At 42.0% G+C, this 15,818-nt stretch overlaps 1 protein-coding gene across 1 annotated transcript; it reads right to left on the bottom strand.

The window, feature by feature from the left end:
* Positions 1-3,227: 3,227 nt before the first annotated feature.
* On the bottom strand, positions 3,228-14,008 carry ccnq (cyclin Q). The gene is made up of 7 exons (XM_088931136.1): positions 13,843-14,008; positions 13,149-13,276; positions 11,953-12,136; positions 10,300-10,432; positions 8,547-8,774; positions 6,333-6,475; positions 3,228-3,687 (listed from the first exon to the last, which is right to left on the bottom strand). The coding sequence occupies exons 2-6, from the start codon at positions 13,252-13,254 to the stop codon at positions 6,386-6,388; spliced, it is 741 nt and encodes a 246-aa protein (XP_088787262.1). The 5' UTR covers positions 13,255-13,276; positions 13,843-14,008; the 3' UTR covers positions 3,228-3,687; positions 6,333-6,385.
* Positions 14,009-15,818: the final 1,810 nt, after the last annotated feature.

The following is a 15,818-nucleotide window of genomic DNA, read 5'->3' as shown; positions in this document are numbered from 1 at the left end:
AAGGCCAAAGCAAATTAACGTTAACTTTTCAATGTGGTCTTTTCTTTCAGGGCTTCAAACAAAGCGTCTTCAATTGATCCTGGATGGGCACATTGTTACACTCTCATGCACTGAACTGCAGACCAGAAAAAAAGAAAAGGGTTACAATCTCTTCCATCTTAAAATGTCACACACTTTCCAATGTCTCCTTCTTAAAAAGACAGAACCTCCCCCAAGGTTAACTGAAGGTCTTGGAGTGGAGACCCAAAACACTGAGACTAGCTTAAAGAAATAATCATTTGTGGTCATTGCATTTGATCCAACCTGTCTGGGGAATTTAAAAGATTAAAGTGTGAAATTAATTAAATAAAATTAGTCATTAGTTCGCATGTTCTGGGTGGCACAATTTTGCATTGGTTAGCTTTGCTGCCTTGCAGTGCTGAGGTCCTGGGTTCAATTCCTGGAATGCTATCTGTGGGGAGTTTGTATGTTCTCCCCATGTTTGCATGGGGTTCCTCCCACTGCCCAAGGACATGCTGGTAGGTTACCGGGCCCTGGTGTGAGTGTGTCCCTACAATGGACTGGCATCCTGCTCAGAATACCCTGTCTTGTGCCTGTTGTTGCTGGGATAGGCTCCAGCTCCTCTGTGAGCCTGCACTGGATAAAGTGGCTAGAAAATGGGTGCTGATACATGTTTTCCTGGTTTATTTGCATTGCTCGGCTGAGTCCTGTATTTGTGTTGCACAGTAAACGTGTTTGTTGTTTCAATGCTTTGTAAATTGTAGCAGTGGTGGTTAACATAGAGAGAAGTGCTACATTACGTGTGTGACAATGACACAAACATCACTAGTCCCTCTGCTTTACCAAATAATCGCCCATGAGGGTGAGTGCACTGCACAGATATGAACCTGTACAAGAAGATCACATCAGGGGGAAAAATCAGGTGCACTATACAATTTTAACTATACGCCCCTTGATTTCCACACTTTTGAAATGACATCCTAAATTTGTTTGCCTTTGTAATTCTTCCCTATACTGTCTCGTATCAATATAGTGACTGTATCAATTTAAACATCAAAGTGTCTCAAAAATAGCCTCTTCTAGCTCAGTGTTTCCCATTTTGTAGTTACAGTTTATGTTTTCATGACTTGCATACGAAATCCTGCACTTATCTACATTAAGCTGCCAGGCATTTGTCCAGTCTTGAATTTTATTTCAGTATTTTATTTAACTTGCTTATTCGTCAATGTTTGATATTATCTACAAGCTTAACTACACTATATCAGAATCTAGACCATTGATATAAATTAAGAAAAGCTGTGGTCCTAGTACAGATTCCTGAGATACTCCACTAACTACATCATCCCAAATCTCTTCTTATCTCTACTGTCTTATGAGGACCTTTCTGAAAACCTAAATATATTTGCTGTGTGTGTCCACTACTGTCATAGCTTGTTCAAAGAACTGGTTCCTTAGACAAGATGGACTTTTCTGAACTCATATTGACTATTACCTAGATTACTTTGACTTTGATGATCCTGTTTCAAATATCTTTTTCGATAACTTTCCCCATGTTAGATGTTAGATGTATTAGTCTAGAATTTCTCGAGTCCGTTTTACCACCATGCTTGTGGATACTACTCCAGAGAAACCACTCAAGACAGTGTCGCAGGCTGCTTGAACTCTAATCTATCATTTCAAATAAAAAAAGTACGCAAAATAAATTAATCAGTAACAAGTAATTGTTGATGTACGATGCGGTAAATGAAGACAAAGGTTTAAATGATTATGTGGTTACCAACATTGAAACATGCGTACTGCCATGGATGTGTTAGTAACATTCTATAACAGCTGACAGCAGATTGACAACTAACAGAATATCTAATAAATCATTTTTATAACTTAATTTAAATCAGTATCTAAACCTCTGTGTAAAAGACCTCTTTGAAAGGCAAAGCCAACTGCATTCTGACCTGTATTTTAATTTCTTCTCTTTTGAGTCATGTCTATCTTCAATGTCTCTGAAATACACAATCCTACAGCATATCCTTAAAACGACATGGAAGACTTCTGATCTACTCTCAGGATCTGTGAATTTCGATGGGCATAAAATCTTCTTCTCCCCTTCTTTAAGCGTTCAGCTTTCCGAGTGTTTCAAAGGCTTACGTTTGAGACCCCATTCATAAATCGACATGAGAACGGTAGTTTCTCCCTCCAACATAAAGGTGGTACAGCATCGATCCCAGTGACCTGAAGCTGTTTTTTGGAAGCTTTTCTCCAAAGTGAATTAGGAGATCAATAAACATTTACTTTAACCTACATTAGGAGGAAGGCGGAGCAGCATTAAAAGAAATGGGTGATTCTATATATTGACTGGTGTTAGCAAGACAAGGACCAGATAGTGTAGCAGTTGATGCACAGTGAAAGAAGAGAGTTTTCATTTATGAAGAATAAAATGTGTGTTGGGTTTACATAGAATTGCAGGTTTTTATAAGGGACCGGTTAGTCATGCATAAGGTTGGGTACAAGCAGATGTGCAAAATCACAGGCATTCAGGTTTATAAGCCACAGCTGCTCTGGTAGTTAAGCAAAGAATTCATGTTATATCAGCAGCATTTAAACAATTTATGATGTATCATTCTTGCATAACAATTGTACAAAGATTACGCTTGTCTTGCAATTAATGCATAACCTGCCGCTATTGTGAATATAGATGGATCCATTCCAACAAACACAGTATGCTGATAAACCCTCTCAATTACAGTCTCAATTCATAGAATGGAAATAATTTAAGGCTTAATTATCTGAAAGCTCTATTATAAATTGTACAGACTGAGCAAATAAAGTATTTAGTATGACCTTGACTTCAAATGCCCCACAATGATGGTTTACTAAAATAAAGGTAATGAAACTAATATAGCCAGCACTATACTGGCTCAGGCTGTGCCTGCAATGGAGGTCTTATCTTCCTTCTACACATTTTGTTAGAAATGTGCAGCTTCATGACGTCGATATTTCATTTTGTTGAACCATGCACACATACAGTACATACCATGAGCACATACCAGACACACAACGCGTCAATAACAAAAAACAACCAAACAACTCAAAGACAAATTAAACCCTTCTAAAACCTCACCTTTTCAGAATGGGCTGCACTACAAGCTCATGTCTTTAGTTTTTATAACAAAAGCCAAGGGAGAAGATTATGACTCTGTTAATAGAAGTCTTTCTGCAAGATCAACAGGCACAGTTGATTAAAATTTTTATTACATTAACAAAAAAAAAAGAATGAACTAGTAGTCATCTTAATCCACAAAAGAAGGGTTCCACTTATACAAAAGGACTGAACAGGAGGCATTAGGAGCTAACGCAAGGGTAATGATGTGAGCAGCACAGCTCTGCAATCCAATCCATGCACTCTTGTGGACAAAATAAGTATTGCAGGTATAGCCTTCAACTTCTTTCACCTGAAGATAAACTAGAACAAGTCTGGCCTCAATGGCAAACTCCACCACCTTGTCCATCGCCAGACTAGAAGTCCTTTTTCCTCCTTCATATTATTTTACTTCTACAAGTTGCAGCTCCGAGCTCCAGCACAATGCGAACCCTTGGAAACACTCCAAAGTTCAAACGGGATTTCTCACAGCAGATGCTCAAACCGCTACGTTCAGACAAACCTGGACTTCAGTGTTTCTGTTGCACAATCTAAACAAAAGAAAAAAAGAAAAGAAATCTTAATTACACCGAAATCGTGCTTTGTTAAGCACCTGTCACTCCACAAGGGTATGGCACGGAAAAAGAACGATCCCGGTTTCACTGCCTTGAAAAGTCATACAGTCCCTCGTAAAAAGGTTGGCTGGTGAGAAGTACCTCGATTTTCCCTTCAATAATTAAATCCCAAAGAACCTTCCAAGGACTTGAGAGAGAGGGCTGAGACCTCACTCAAGAACCAAGACCAAAAAAAAAAATCAAGGTAAAACCTCACATCAAAAGCTGTCTCAAACCCTTCCGGTGGCAGTGTGGAACAGCGGTCTGGGCTCTTGACGCCCATCTAGAGGGTTACAGGTTCAAATCCCAGGCACGGACACTACTGAATGACCCGTTGAGGATATGGTGCTTCAGCCAGGTTGTCCCAGCTGCATAAACTGGTGCTTCAATTGACATGTGGCCAGTAAAAAGGATAATTGTCATTTATTTTTATTACAATTTGGATAAACGCATCGAGCAAATAAAATAAGACAAATGACAATGAGGAGGTTTGAAGGCTTAGGCATTCCAAATAAAATCAAACTAAACTGTTAATTGTTTAGATAAAGTTTAGAAAGTTAAAAGTTTAGAATGAAAAAAAGTGTTTGAACTTCAGTGTTCCCTCCATTGATGATGACAAAGTGCACCTCTCCATCATATGTTCAAGGTCAAGATTCCTCTCACAGCCTTGCAGAGTTCCAATACACTCAGCTAGCACTGCGAGCACAGAACTACAGCATGCAACACCTCCTTCTAGCAAAGTACTTTTCCACTCACAGAGATGGTTTAAGCTGCTTCAGATCGAGACTTTATTGAGATTGATTAAAGTGGAAATTAAAACCGATTGATGGGGTAATCACAGTTATGCAGTGGTTAGCTGCCTTGCAGCCCTTGGTTCAATTCTTCATGGAGTTTTAATGCTCTCCTCCCGTTAGTGTGGGTTTCCTTCCACAGTCCAAAGACATGCTGGTTAATTAGGCTAATTGGCTTCTGGGAAAACTGGCCCAGGTGGGAGAGTATGCATGCTCATGTCCGAGTCTGTCCTGCGATGGACTGGCCTCCAGGGTGTGCCCTGCCTTGTGCTCATTGCTTGCTGGGATAGGCTCCAGCTGCCCCCAGACCCTGAACTGGAAAAAGCGGACAGAAAAAAGATGGATGGATGACTGGATGGGGCAACAGACGCATCAGCGCTTCAGTGTAACTCTGTGAGGTTCCAGAAAGCTCTCCGCTATCATCCCCTCACCAGCAGGTCCTCAGCCCGGCACAAAAACAAACGCCTCTCATCTCTCTCTTTTTTTTTTTACACTTTTATAGAACAATGAAGAAAGGAGATTGTAAAAATACATAATGTTGTCCTAGATAACGCTCGAGTCGCGTGGAAACTCTGGGGAGTTATTCCATTCCCTCGACCGTCCGTGACTGCAACTCCAAAAAAGAAAAAAAAAGTAGGCCAGCGAGTTTGGGAGTTGATTAATGTCGTTCCGTTGTTCAGTCCCTCCCAAAAAGGGGAGGAAAGCGCAGTGGAGACACCAAACCGTTCACAAAGCTGTGCTGCCAGGTGAAAGACTCGAGCATGTGGTTAAAGGAGAAAGGCTCAGAACCAGGAGGGTCCCAGGTCAAACCCTGCATTACCCTGAGCACGTTACTGAACCTCCTGCTGCTCCTTTAGATGGGCCATTAAGTAGGGGGAGAGATTTCTGTGACAGCACACAGTGGACAATTCCTGCCACAGACAAGGTCAGAGTGTTAAGAAGACGACTCCTACTTCACACAGGTGTGCAATACAAGCAGCAATGGCTAAATAGCTGGTCTGGAACCCAGAAGCCACAGAGTAGCCAAGCATGCAAATCTGAATTCTAAGGCTTCTTGCAAGTTCAGATCTTTACTTGCAAACTGCACAACATCCCCAATTTCGTCTTGAACAAAGCCCTTCATCAGGGGAAACCCCACAGTGGCTCCAAGCCCAAGCAAATGCTTACATTAGGAGGAAAGTGTGAATTAAAGGGATAACGTGGGGTCATTTTTTATCTTCAGCGCTGCCGTCACCATGTTTGATAATGGAACGGCACCACACTGGTGGTACTTGGTGCTCTGAACCGTGATGCCATGATGTAATGGTGTACAAAACGTCCACGTCCTGGACACTGATGGAAGTATTAGGATTTTTTTCTTTATTTCCATACAGCAACCAACCAGCATTGACTTGCTTACCTAGCGTTACAATACATATACTGGCTGCACTGGAGAGGAAAACATATTACTAACCTGTGTATGTGTCTGCCTTGCAATGGACTGTCGCCCCACCTCGTGCTCTATACATTAAAACTAGTCGGTGGATTGCCACTATACAGCTTTCGTATAACAGATAGATAGTTGGAAAATGTGCATTTAATTTTAATTTTGGAAATCTCATCTTAGAGAGCACTTGTGAAATGTAGGTTATCTCACATGCTTGCAATCTTAAAGGCATGTGCGTTTTCACTGCTTATAAATATGCAACTACAACCTAATACAAAAAAAATAATATCTTATTTCATGTGTGTATTTATCAGAAAACTAGAGCATTTCGTGAATGAGCAAGAGAAGTTTGGGTGGTGTCTTACCTATGAATGCAGGCAGAGCCCAGTTTTATTGTCATGTCACTGTTCAGTCTCTCTCAGGTACATTTGGCTTCCAAGTCATAAAGTTGCAAAAGTTCACTGATAATGTCGTCAATGATGGGTTTTGTAATATCATCGCTTAAGACCTGGACAAGACAAAACAATTTTGGATTGGAAATCGTAACATGGGAAAAAGCATAACAAGGACAACACACAGTTCAGAGCACAATGTAATTATACAGAAGAGAATCACAAATGACTTCTTTTTATCAGTAACTGGAAGAATTCTCTATTTTTTGTGACTTGGGTAATGGCTAAGGTTCTGGACTCTATATAGTCCAGGTATATAGCTCTTCACTGTACAACACTTCAGTAAGATGAAATAAAAAGAGTCAGTAAAAGAGAAGCTGCATGCCGAGACATGACAAACACACTATTGGCTATTCCAAATCAAGTGGTGTGGGATACGAAAAATAACTGGAAAATCTGCATTTAAAAAATAAAGTATCATCTAATGCATCAATCTTCAGTTTTTATTAACGATTCCAATGAAACAGCTCATGTCAATAATAATACTTGCACATAGCAAGCTTAATTAGAATGATTAACTTTCAGTGTTGAAGTGAGGATGTCTACATGCAGGTATCAGACAATTCAGAAAGAAAAAAGAATTAGAACCCATTATGAACTGGATCAGAGAATCACAATATCACAGGATCAGAAGGAAAAGGACCCATCCAGTCCAGGTAGAAAAACTGTGCAAACTATGCACAGCCTTCTGAAGAGGAGAAGAGGTGTTTGACTGTTCTACAAGTGTGTAAAAACATTAGGAACAAAGCACACTCTGTCAAAATCAAGGAGGCAGTCCATTTTATTTTTAGCATATACTTGCAGAATCACAGACTTTTTTCCTGTTTACATCCCATTTTCTTTCCAATCACCTCCAGGCACTATTAATATAGTATAGGTCTAGTAGGTCCACAAACGTTGTTTATCATTAGTCAGCACACAAAGGCTGCATTGGGAAAGCTGCTTTCTTAAAGCAAACGGCATGACTGCCATTAAAAACAGTATTGCCAGCTCAGAGCTTTAGGTGTAAAACAAAATCAAGAAATCTTCCAATCAGATCTTCTGAAGTGTTTTTTTTTTCCTGTTAAAACCTAAAACGGAGAGCTGTATGTAGGTCCCACACAAGCCCTGGAGAGCAGGCAGGACTGCAGCTCTCTCTAAAGCACTGGCCACTGAAGATCTGGGTGAAGCTGATTATTTGGTCAAGTTAAGTCACTAAGCAATGGTTGAGCTTATTATGAACTGAAGTGGAATTAAAATCTGTAGACACACTCTCCTACTCTCCTTCCAGGACCAGGATTGTACACCCTGCCCTAAAAACAGACTTATGGATGGGTAATGGAAGCAAAATGAAGATTTACAGTATACCTGAACGGTAGAATGAGACAATGCAGTTCAATACAAGCTCGGTATCTGCATATATATCCCACTTTAAAACTATTTTGTCAGATACCACTTACAGAAGGGAATAATTTGCCAAGACATGTTAATTGCGAAATGATGTATCCTGCCTTTACCTTCATTTTCAATCAGTGGGGAAATATTTCAGCTTCCAGTGATGACTGGTATGATTATTTGCTCCATCATACCTCATGGAAAAACACAAACTGCTTTCCAGCAGCTGGACTTTACTTATCATTGGCTACAGGAGTTTCAGTATTTCTGACACAAACTAGAGCCTTCCTCTGGGCTTGTGCCTGGCCTCAAAACATGAAGTCTAGTGAAAGAATTTTTGAAATGTTCTATCTAACAATGTGAATCATCGTAAAAATCTCCACTCCATTAAAATAAACAATCAGGCATAAAGATAAGCTTTAACTAATGAACAGTTTCAAATGAGAGGAGGCCTTTTAGCCTTTTTAGCAGAGTAGCTAATAGTAGCAAACAGTAGCTATAGTAGCCAACCCAAGGTTCTTATATAACTGTTTACTGAAAAAACCCCAGGATATCAGCTTCAACAGCATGGTTGGGAAGTGTGTTCCCCACTCCCACAGCTCTCTGGGTAAAGTGACCTATTCCCATTAAACAAATAAAATCCACTGGTTTCTCTAGCTTTAGTTTTCCTCAAGGCTAATTCACTTCCACACCGCCCAGCAGGCTGCCAGCTAGCGCACCTGGGCTCAGGGCAGCAGGGGCAGTGCCACTAACCTGCCACCAGTGTTTCTCGGCCTCCGCGTCCCCTGGCACCTCCATGCCGTAGGTCTCCAGGGCCAGGCAGAGGACGGCCACGGCGATGTGCTGGGGGTGGTGGCGCAGACACAGCGTGCCGTGGTAGCTGTCCCTCAGCAGGGCCCAAGCCGTCGCGCTGATCGGCGTGCGGCTCCAGGCGTGCCTGTTCACCAGGTTCTTCAGAGACACCAGGTAGTGCAGAAGGTACTGCAGGGAGTGCAAGTATAAAGAAAGCATGCCTTTAGACTGCAAAGGGAAGGTGCAGGGGTCTGCGCGCCCACAGGTTTCTGATGAAGCTGAAACGTCACATCTGGTCTCAATGTGGAAAAACAAGGCACGCGCCAAGTTTGCGAGAGGCCTTCGAGGCATCCTGGAAGATCAGAATGTGAACTTTTTTAGAAAACAACGATGTGCTAAAATTGTGACTTATTTCCTATTTAGTTCCAATAAATAGGAAACACTCCCCTACTTGCCAAAAATGTATAAACAGCTATGCAAATGTTATTCACTGCAAAAGCATCACAGCTGCAGGCAGAGTGGTTAGCGGTAAAGGGTGTAATTTTACCATGCATCCTAGTGCACGCAAAAAAAATTCCACTGCTTGCAAACAGGAGATCAAAGCTACGCACCCATTGACGCCACCTTCCACCATGTTTATTATCAACAGCATTTCTGCAACGATGTAACAGTACTTGTTTGGGGTGTTGAAATGACTGCACCCTCTGGAGCTTGAAAACCATAGGAAATCCACTGGGATGCATGACCACCTTTGGGGGTCAGTGGATCTGCTTTCCCGTCTGCACACTGTGCTGCTTTTTGCTGCTGGGAGATGCTGAGTGTAAGGAAGATTGAACATCACTGTGGCAAGAGTGCCACGTAAAACCGGTATTGTGACTTGAAACACTGAAAGCGATGCCACTGTGGTAGCTCTAGACTGTGAAGAAGGAATTAGGAGGGGAGAACCCAACAGGGCTCATTCGGCAAAAGCTTACAGTAGTGTGACCCTTTGGTTCGTAGAAGATATTGCAAAACTGCAGAGTCACTAGACTGGGCTTTTAGGTCAATGGATTTGTCTGCTTGTTAAAGAATAGTACGACAGTGTGTTGGGGAACAGATCTAACAAGTAAACTGAAACATTAATATGCAACAGCTATATGGTGTGGATTCTCTTTCACTGAACATGCTAATGGTTAAAAAATGCCATAAAGCAAAATGATACGAATCTGTTCCACGATGATGCAGGAATCAATATAATGTCAAATGTCATCACTGAAAAGTAGGCAAGCCTTTTTAAGTTTTTAAAGTTAGTGAATTTTTTGCATTCGTTTTTATATACAGTATATTCAACTTATTACAAACAGAATTTGTCCATCTGCATTCACAAAACTGCTCCCCGGAGGCATCTGCAGTGAGTCTCATTCAACTGCAAAATACATCACTTGGCAAAATAAATATTGGCTCATGTAAATAAACCAGAAAAGCACAGCACGTAACGATTATAACAGTTAACACCTTGCCATTTTATCACTGCAGTCCCAACCCCTTAGGTACCAAGTCTCACACTGTGAAGGTCTGTAGTAAGTTAGGTTTATCTTTTATTCTTTCAGAAAGGAGGACTTACTGCCCCCATAATATATATAAATATTTTTACGGGCTTGTTTTTTTTTTATTTTAAGTACATACTACTTGAATTAAATCTCGCAGAAATCGCTACTCATCCCGTGCTCCTGACCTTGTGGGGATGCTGGAATGACACCTGGAAGCCGAGGACCCTGAGCACGAGCAGTTCACACTGGACCACGCTGTCCCTCAAGTCCCAGAACCGGCTGTCCAGCTCCAGGGGCTCACTCCGGGGGTTCAAGTACCTCCAAGACAACAGCACAGCTCAAGGCGGCGCTCAGCACCGGCGAAGGACCAGAAATCACATGAGCAATGACCTTCCCCACCGTGGAGACCAAAATATCTGACCAATCGGATGGCACCATGGTTAAGGAAGAAAACAGGAGCTGTGTGGAGGGAAGCAGTCTGCAGGTATATCCATACTTTCTCCTGGACACATTTAGGAGGCACAAGCCATTTATAGGTGTAAAAAGGAGGAGTCTCTGAGTGACTCACAAGTGTAACAGCAGTACTACTGGACACACTCCAACATGGCTCCCAGATCAGAGTGTCGAACGGTATGAAAAGGATAAGACTGCATTGAATTTTAGCATTTTAAAGGCCACCAAATGGTGGGCAAGGGCGTTTGTGGTTGATGCAAACGGGATATACTCCCACTCTGGTGCTTTCATGACGTGTTTGCCCATCAGACATCCTAACGCAGTCCTGAACTCAACTCTCCTATGGGTTGTGCAAACAGTTTTAAACACAAGGGAAGAGTTCCTCCTTGTACGGTATAATGCTTTTACACCAGCTTCATCAGCTCTCTATAGAGCCTGAGGGTTCAAAATCTCTTGTGAGCATCCCTATACTCACCCAGCAGCTCAGACTCATCACAGCTCTTACCTATGCGATTTAAAATTCACTAGTCTGTTAACTAATTAACTAGCACTAGCTGTAAATAAGTAACTAGTTTGCAGTGTGCTTATCAAAGTTTAGGGTGGGGTGGGCAACCCTAACACTGGAAGGCTGGTATCTGTCAAGGTTTTCATTCGAGTTCAGTTCTTAACAAGTTAAATTAGCTAGTTACTGGCTTAACCTGACCAATTTAACAGTTTCCTCCAGTTCGGGCAGGTACAGCTGACGACACAATAACCCTCGCGTGGTTCACAGTGGTGAACACAGAGGTGGAAATCAGGCATTTGTCAACTCCAAATTGGGTGGATACACGATAATTTAAATGACAAGTTCTCACATTCCTTCTTTAATTACTTGTAAAACAGTAATCAGATTGAGCAGCTCTCAATCAAATGACCTTACTCAAGTGAACATCAGTAAATAACGCCAGTTACCAATGAAGGCGTGACGTTTCACTCAGAAACAGGTCCCACACCTTAAACCCTAAACTGAATCTTTTTTTTTTATAAGATCACTTTATTAGCCAAATACAATTTCTTGCATTAGGAATTCATCTTTTTGCATATCCCAGCTTGCTCTACATAAGACACAGACACACAGACAGGGAGAGAAGCTTGGGGTCAGAGCGCAGGGTCAGCCACTGTACAGCACCCCTGGAGTAGTTGGGGTTAAGGGCCTTGCTCAGGGGCCCAACAGAGTAGGATTCCTCTGCCGGCCGCGGGATTTGAACCGGCAACCTTCCAGCCAGAGGCGCAGATCCTTAGCCACAGGGCCACCGCTCCGCCCCGGCTGCTGAAAAAGCGGGCTCACTAGAGCCGAGACAGGCTTGCGCTGGTGGGAAAGGTGGGCACCTGCTAGGGCCCAGTACCTGTGGCACACGTTGATGATGTCCCTGGTCCGCAGGTGCTGCTCCTCCACTTTGCCCGCAAGGTAGATGGCAGACATGGCCACGAGGTGAGGCTCATACACCTGCAGGCTGGCAGTCTGGAAGAAGCGGTGGTACACCGTGCACGCCGTGGCAATGGGCACCGAGTGCATGCCGAGCTTCACCCCTGCCGCAACACAAAGAGGGAGATACAGCAATGCAGGAGGCAGAAGGAAACAAAAGTCCTCTATGGTTGAGAATAGAACTGAACGTCTGGGGCTGTGCTCCTCAAAGCGGCTGTAGGTCACCCTCCACAGTCCAGCTTAAGAACACAGCAGGTCTGTAACCTTTTTTTTTTTACACGCAAGAGGCCATTCAGCCCATCTAACCAGTTCGGTAGCTAGTAGTCAACTGAGCTGAGGATCTCATTGAGCCTTTACTCCAAGGAAGCCAGAAGCCATCAGCTACCACCTTTACTGCAGCCTGCATCCCTTTGGTTCTGAAAAGATGTTCTCACGCCCCTGATCAAAATCACTGAAGCAGTTTGTCTTTTCCATTTTTGCTTGATTTACCTTAAAAAAAAATCTGGCACACCTCAGAAAGGTCATCTTGCACCCCAGGGTAGGAACCACTGAGCTACAACACCATGGCAGGGCAGCCTGCTCCACACTCCCACAACCCTTTGGGTAAAGTTGTGGCTCCTGTTCTCAGTTTGAAATGCACTTCCATGTAATAATCATAATAATTGCTTACACTTATATAGCGCTTTTCAGGACACTCCACTCAAAGCGCTTTACAGGTAATGGGGACTCCCCTCCACCACCACCAATGTGCAGCATCCACCTGGATGATGCGACGGCAGCCATAGTGCGCCAGAACACTCACCACACACCAGCTATCAGTGGGGAGGAAAACAGAGTAATGAAGCCAATTCATAGGGAGGGATTATTAGGAGGCCATGATTGGTAAGGGTCAATGGGAAATTTGGCCAGGATGCCGGGGTTACACCTTTTTCTTTTCTGAGAGTGACATTTTGTTTCATGCAAATCTTGCAGCGAGAGTCCCTTGAAGCTATTGTGAAATAAAGAACTTGAGTTAATGTGGCAAACAGAATGGAGGAAAGAGCTATACCGTCATACAGTTTAATTTGGTGCTCGACTGGAGATTGAGATGTTCTTTTGAGGTGCGATGCGCCCTACCAGTCTCCATAATGAAGCGACACACTTTGAAGTGGGTTTTTATGTCCGAGTTGGCATCCATCTCACTGGGACACCGGCCACTGTCTGCCTCTTCACAAACCTCCATCGGGGAACTGTTCGGGTCTGCACTGAAATATAAATTCAGCAATGGAAACCAGCGCAGCGCACAGTGCAAAAAACGCTATGCTAACAGTTTAGAAAAACAACCCCAAGTCCGTTGAAGTGTGGTTCAACAGTTCCCGAAACATTTTTCATCATTTAAAAATTGAAAATCTAAAATCTCCGCTTTCTTTTTTGTACCTATGTATCGCAGGTCGACATGCTCTGAAAACTATATTTGTATATGCACTACGTTCAGTACATACGTTAAGGTACAATAAACCACGATTAATTAACCACGACATTTGCAATCGCTTTTTTTTATTTATGTTAGGGGCCTTTTATTTTCTACTAATAGAAATACACAGAACAATTCCGTACATAAGCATCAATTAAAATTTCAATTACCAGACATGCAAAATCTTGCAAATACACTTAACCATCAAAGAAAGTGTGGGGGAAAAAACGAGTTTTATCAACTGAAGCATAAACACACACCCCGAATTAAGTAACTGAAATCCAAGAAAGAAAAATAAGTAAAAAGAGGCAATGTGCTTTTAACTGCTAATATCTTAGACTTAAAAGATTAACTTACGTTACTCAAGAAACGAATGGCCGAGACTTCCGAATAAATCAAATATTTTAAGACATCCACAGAAATTTTAAATGCGAAACTCTCCAATATTATATATCAACAAAAAATAGGTTTTCTTAGACAACATACAACTACTCCAACGCATACTTCCATCATGCACTGTAATACCATAGACTACACATAAAAATAGTAGTCTATCCATATCGGGAAGTGCGAATAAAATAGTACGCCACCTGTTGAACGGGAGTCGCCAAAATAAATATTATTGACATCACTACAGGCTCTCAAGAACAGGTCAGCGTAGGCAAAAACAGAACAGTACATAGGTTTTGTTATATTTTCCGGGTTGAAAAACGCGTCTGCTTATTTTAATCAGTGATTCGGTCAACCAGTGTTTATAATTTAAATCCAGTAAGGCCTTTACTGCTCAGGTATACAATCAATCAACGTGCTGACAGCGAAGCAATTATATTTACTGGGATAAGACATATACATATAGGTATAGACTTAGCACTTACACCTTTACTGCGTATCGCAATTCATAATGAAATAAAAAAAGTTTAATTATTTTAATAACATTTTTTAAAGTAATATGAACTCCTAATACACATCACACCACCACAATTAAGGCATATATCCATTAAAAAAATACGAGGAATTGTGAAAGAGCTAAAAATTGAACCTTTAAAAATGGACTGTTTCGCTTTGGATTAGCTTCCACTGAACGTTAGGAAGTTCCTTTAACTCTCCAGTGTCCTCTCCGCCTCTATTCTTGGCCGGGGACGGTTCTGAATGTCGGCTGTGGTCGCCTTTGAAGCGGGATCATCAAAGGGAGTTTCAAAGCACCTGGTCAGTGCACACAGGCTAGCCTGCGCGGTGAGGTACACGGGCTAAGGCTTTTGCTTTTAAATGCCGTTAACGATTTTCTGATAAATCAAAGATTTAGTGTGTGTGTATATATATAAACCAGAGCTAATTTTGCAAAACTGAGAGTTGCTGCCTTTTACCAAACCAATACCATTTACCAATATTTGGGGTATAGTTTAGCATCAAACGGATACTCTCAGAAATGTTACAAATGTCGGTACGACGCTGCTATATTAAGATACTCGCACACAACGGCTTTCTAAGCAATAAAACGTGAGCTTCTCTAGACAGCTAATATAATTCAATAGTTCTTTCTTTCATCTGTAGAAGAACGCAGACCTTGCATTATGTAGTGGTAACAGGTTTCATAAAATCGGTTCCTGTTGGGTGTTTTTTGTTTGTGTCTCAGATGCTTTTCTTTTGGTCGATAAAAAAAGCTCGTTGTGGATAAAAGTAGTGCTTTCACAGCTTTTATTACCAAATTAAATAAGAACTGTGCCGCCCCCTTCACTGGAATTTTCCTACGAAAAAATAGCGGCCCTTTCTATCCTGGCTCACTGTTGGTGGAATGCGTTTGAGGCTGCCGGACTACAGATCTCGCAGTCGGCTGTTAGCAAACACGAACCAGCCCACACTGCCAGATGCCTTCTCCGTGCTTCAAGCTCAAGGTTCAAGTTCAGAACGAACTGTGCAGAATATCGTGTACCTGCTGGAGGTGTTAATAAGGTTGGGGAGGGAGAGCGGGGTGCTGGAGAGATTATATAAACATCAGTAGTTTGGCGCAAAGATGATTCGATGTGTTACTTGTCCCGTGTGCTTCTGCCATTTCCCTCGCTGACTAACTAACCACCTACGTGTTGAATCAGAAATTAGCTGCAGAAAAATCTTTCTGGCAATCAGGTTGTGTAAGTTTTCATTTTTAGTCTATTTTGTTCGGTAGCTGTTGATCAGCTTTAAAAAAAAATGAAACGAGAAACTCACGCAGAGTGCAAACAACAAAACCATTTTTGTTTGCTATACCCACTGTCCCAGTCCAGACGGCTATTGAGAAGAGTTCTCAAGGATTCTATTGTTCGGGGCAGACCAATAAATGTGTTGGCTCTCCTAGA

The sequence above is a fragment of the Atractosteus spatula genome, chromosome 2 (genome assembly GCF_055471065.1).
Source record: "Atractosteus spatula isolate fAtrSpa1 chromosome 2, fAtrSpa1.hap1, whole genome shotgun sequence".
Lineage (NCBI taxonomy): Eukaryota > Metazoa > Chordata > Actinopteri > Semionotiformes > Lepisosteidae > Atractosteus > Atractosteus spatula.
This window is presented reverse-complemented; position numbering and strand designations above follow the sequence as displayed.

Bases quoted from the DNA above. Each gene is read 5' to 3' on its own strand.
- ccnq (XM_088931136.1), bottom strand. From the start codon at position 13,254: ATGGAGGTTTGTGAAGAGGCAGACAGTGGCCGGTGTCCCAGTGAGATG. The intron at 12,137-13,148 runs GTAGGGCGCATC...GTGTTGCGGCAG, and splicing joins TCGCTTCATTATGGAGACTG to GGGTGAAGCTCGGCATGCAC. The intron at 8,775-10,299 runs GTCAGGAGCACG...CACTCCCTGCAG, and splicing joins CATTCCAGCATCCCCACAAG to TACCTTCTGCACTACCTGGT.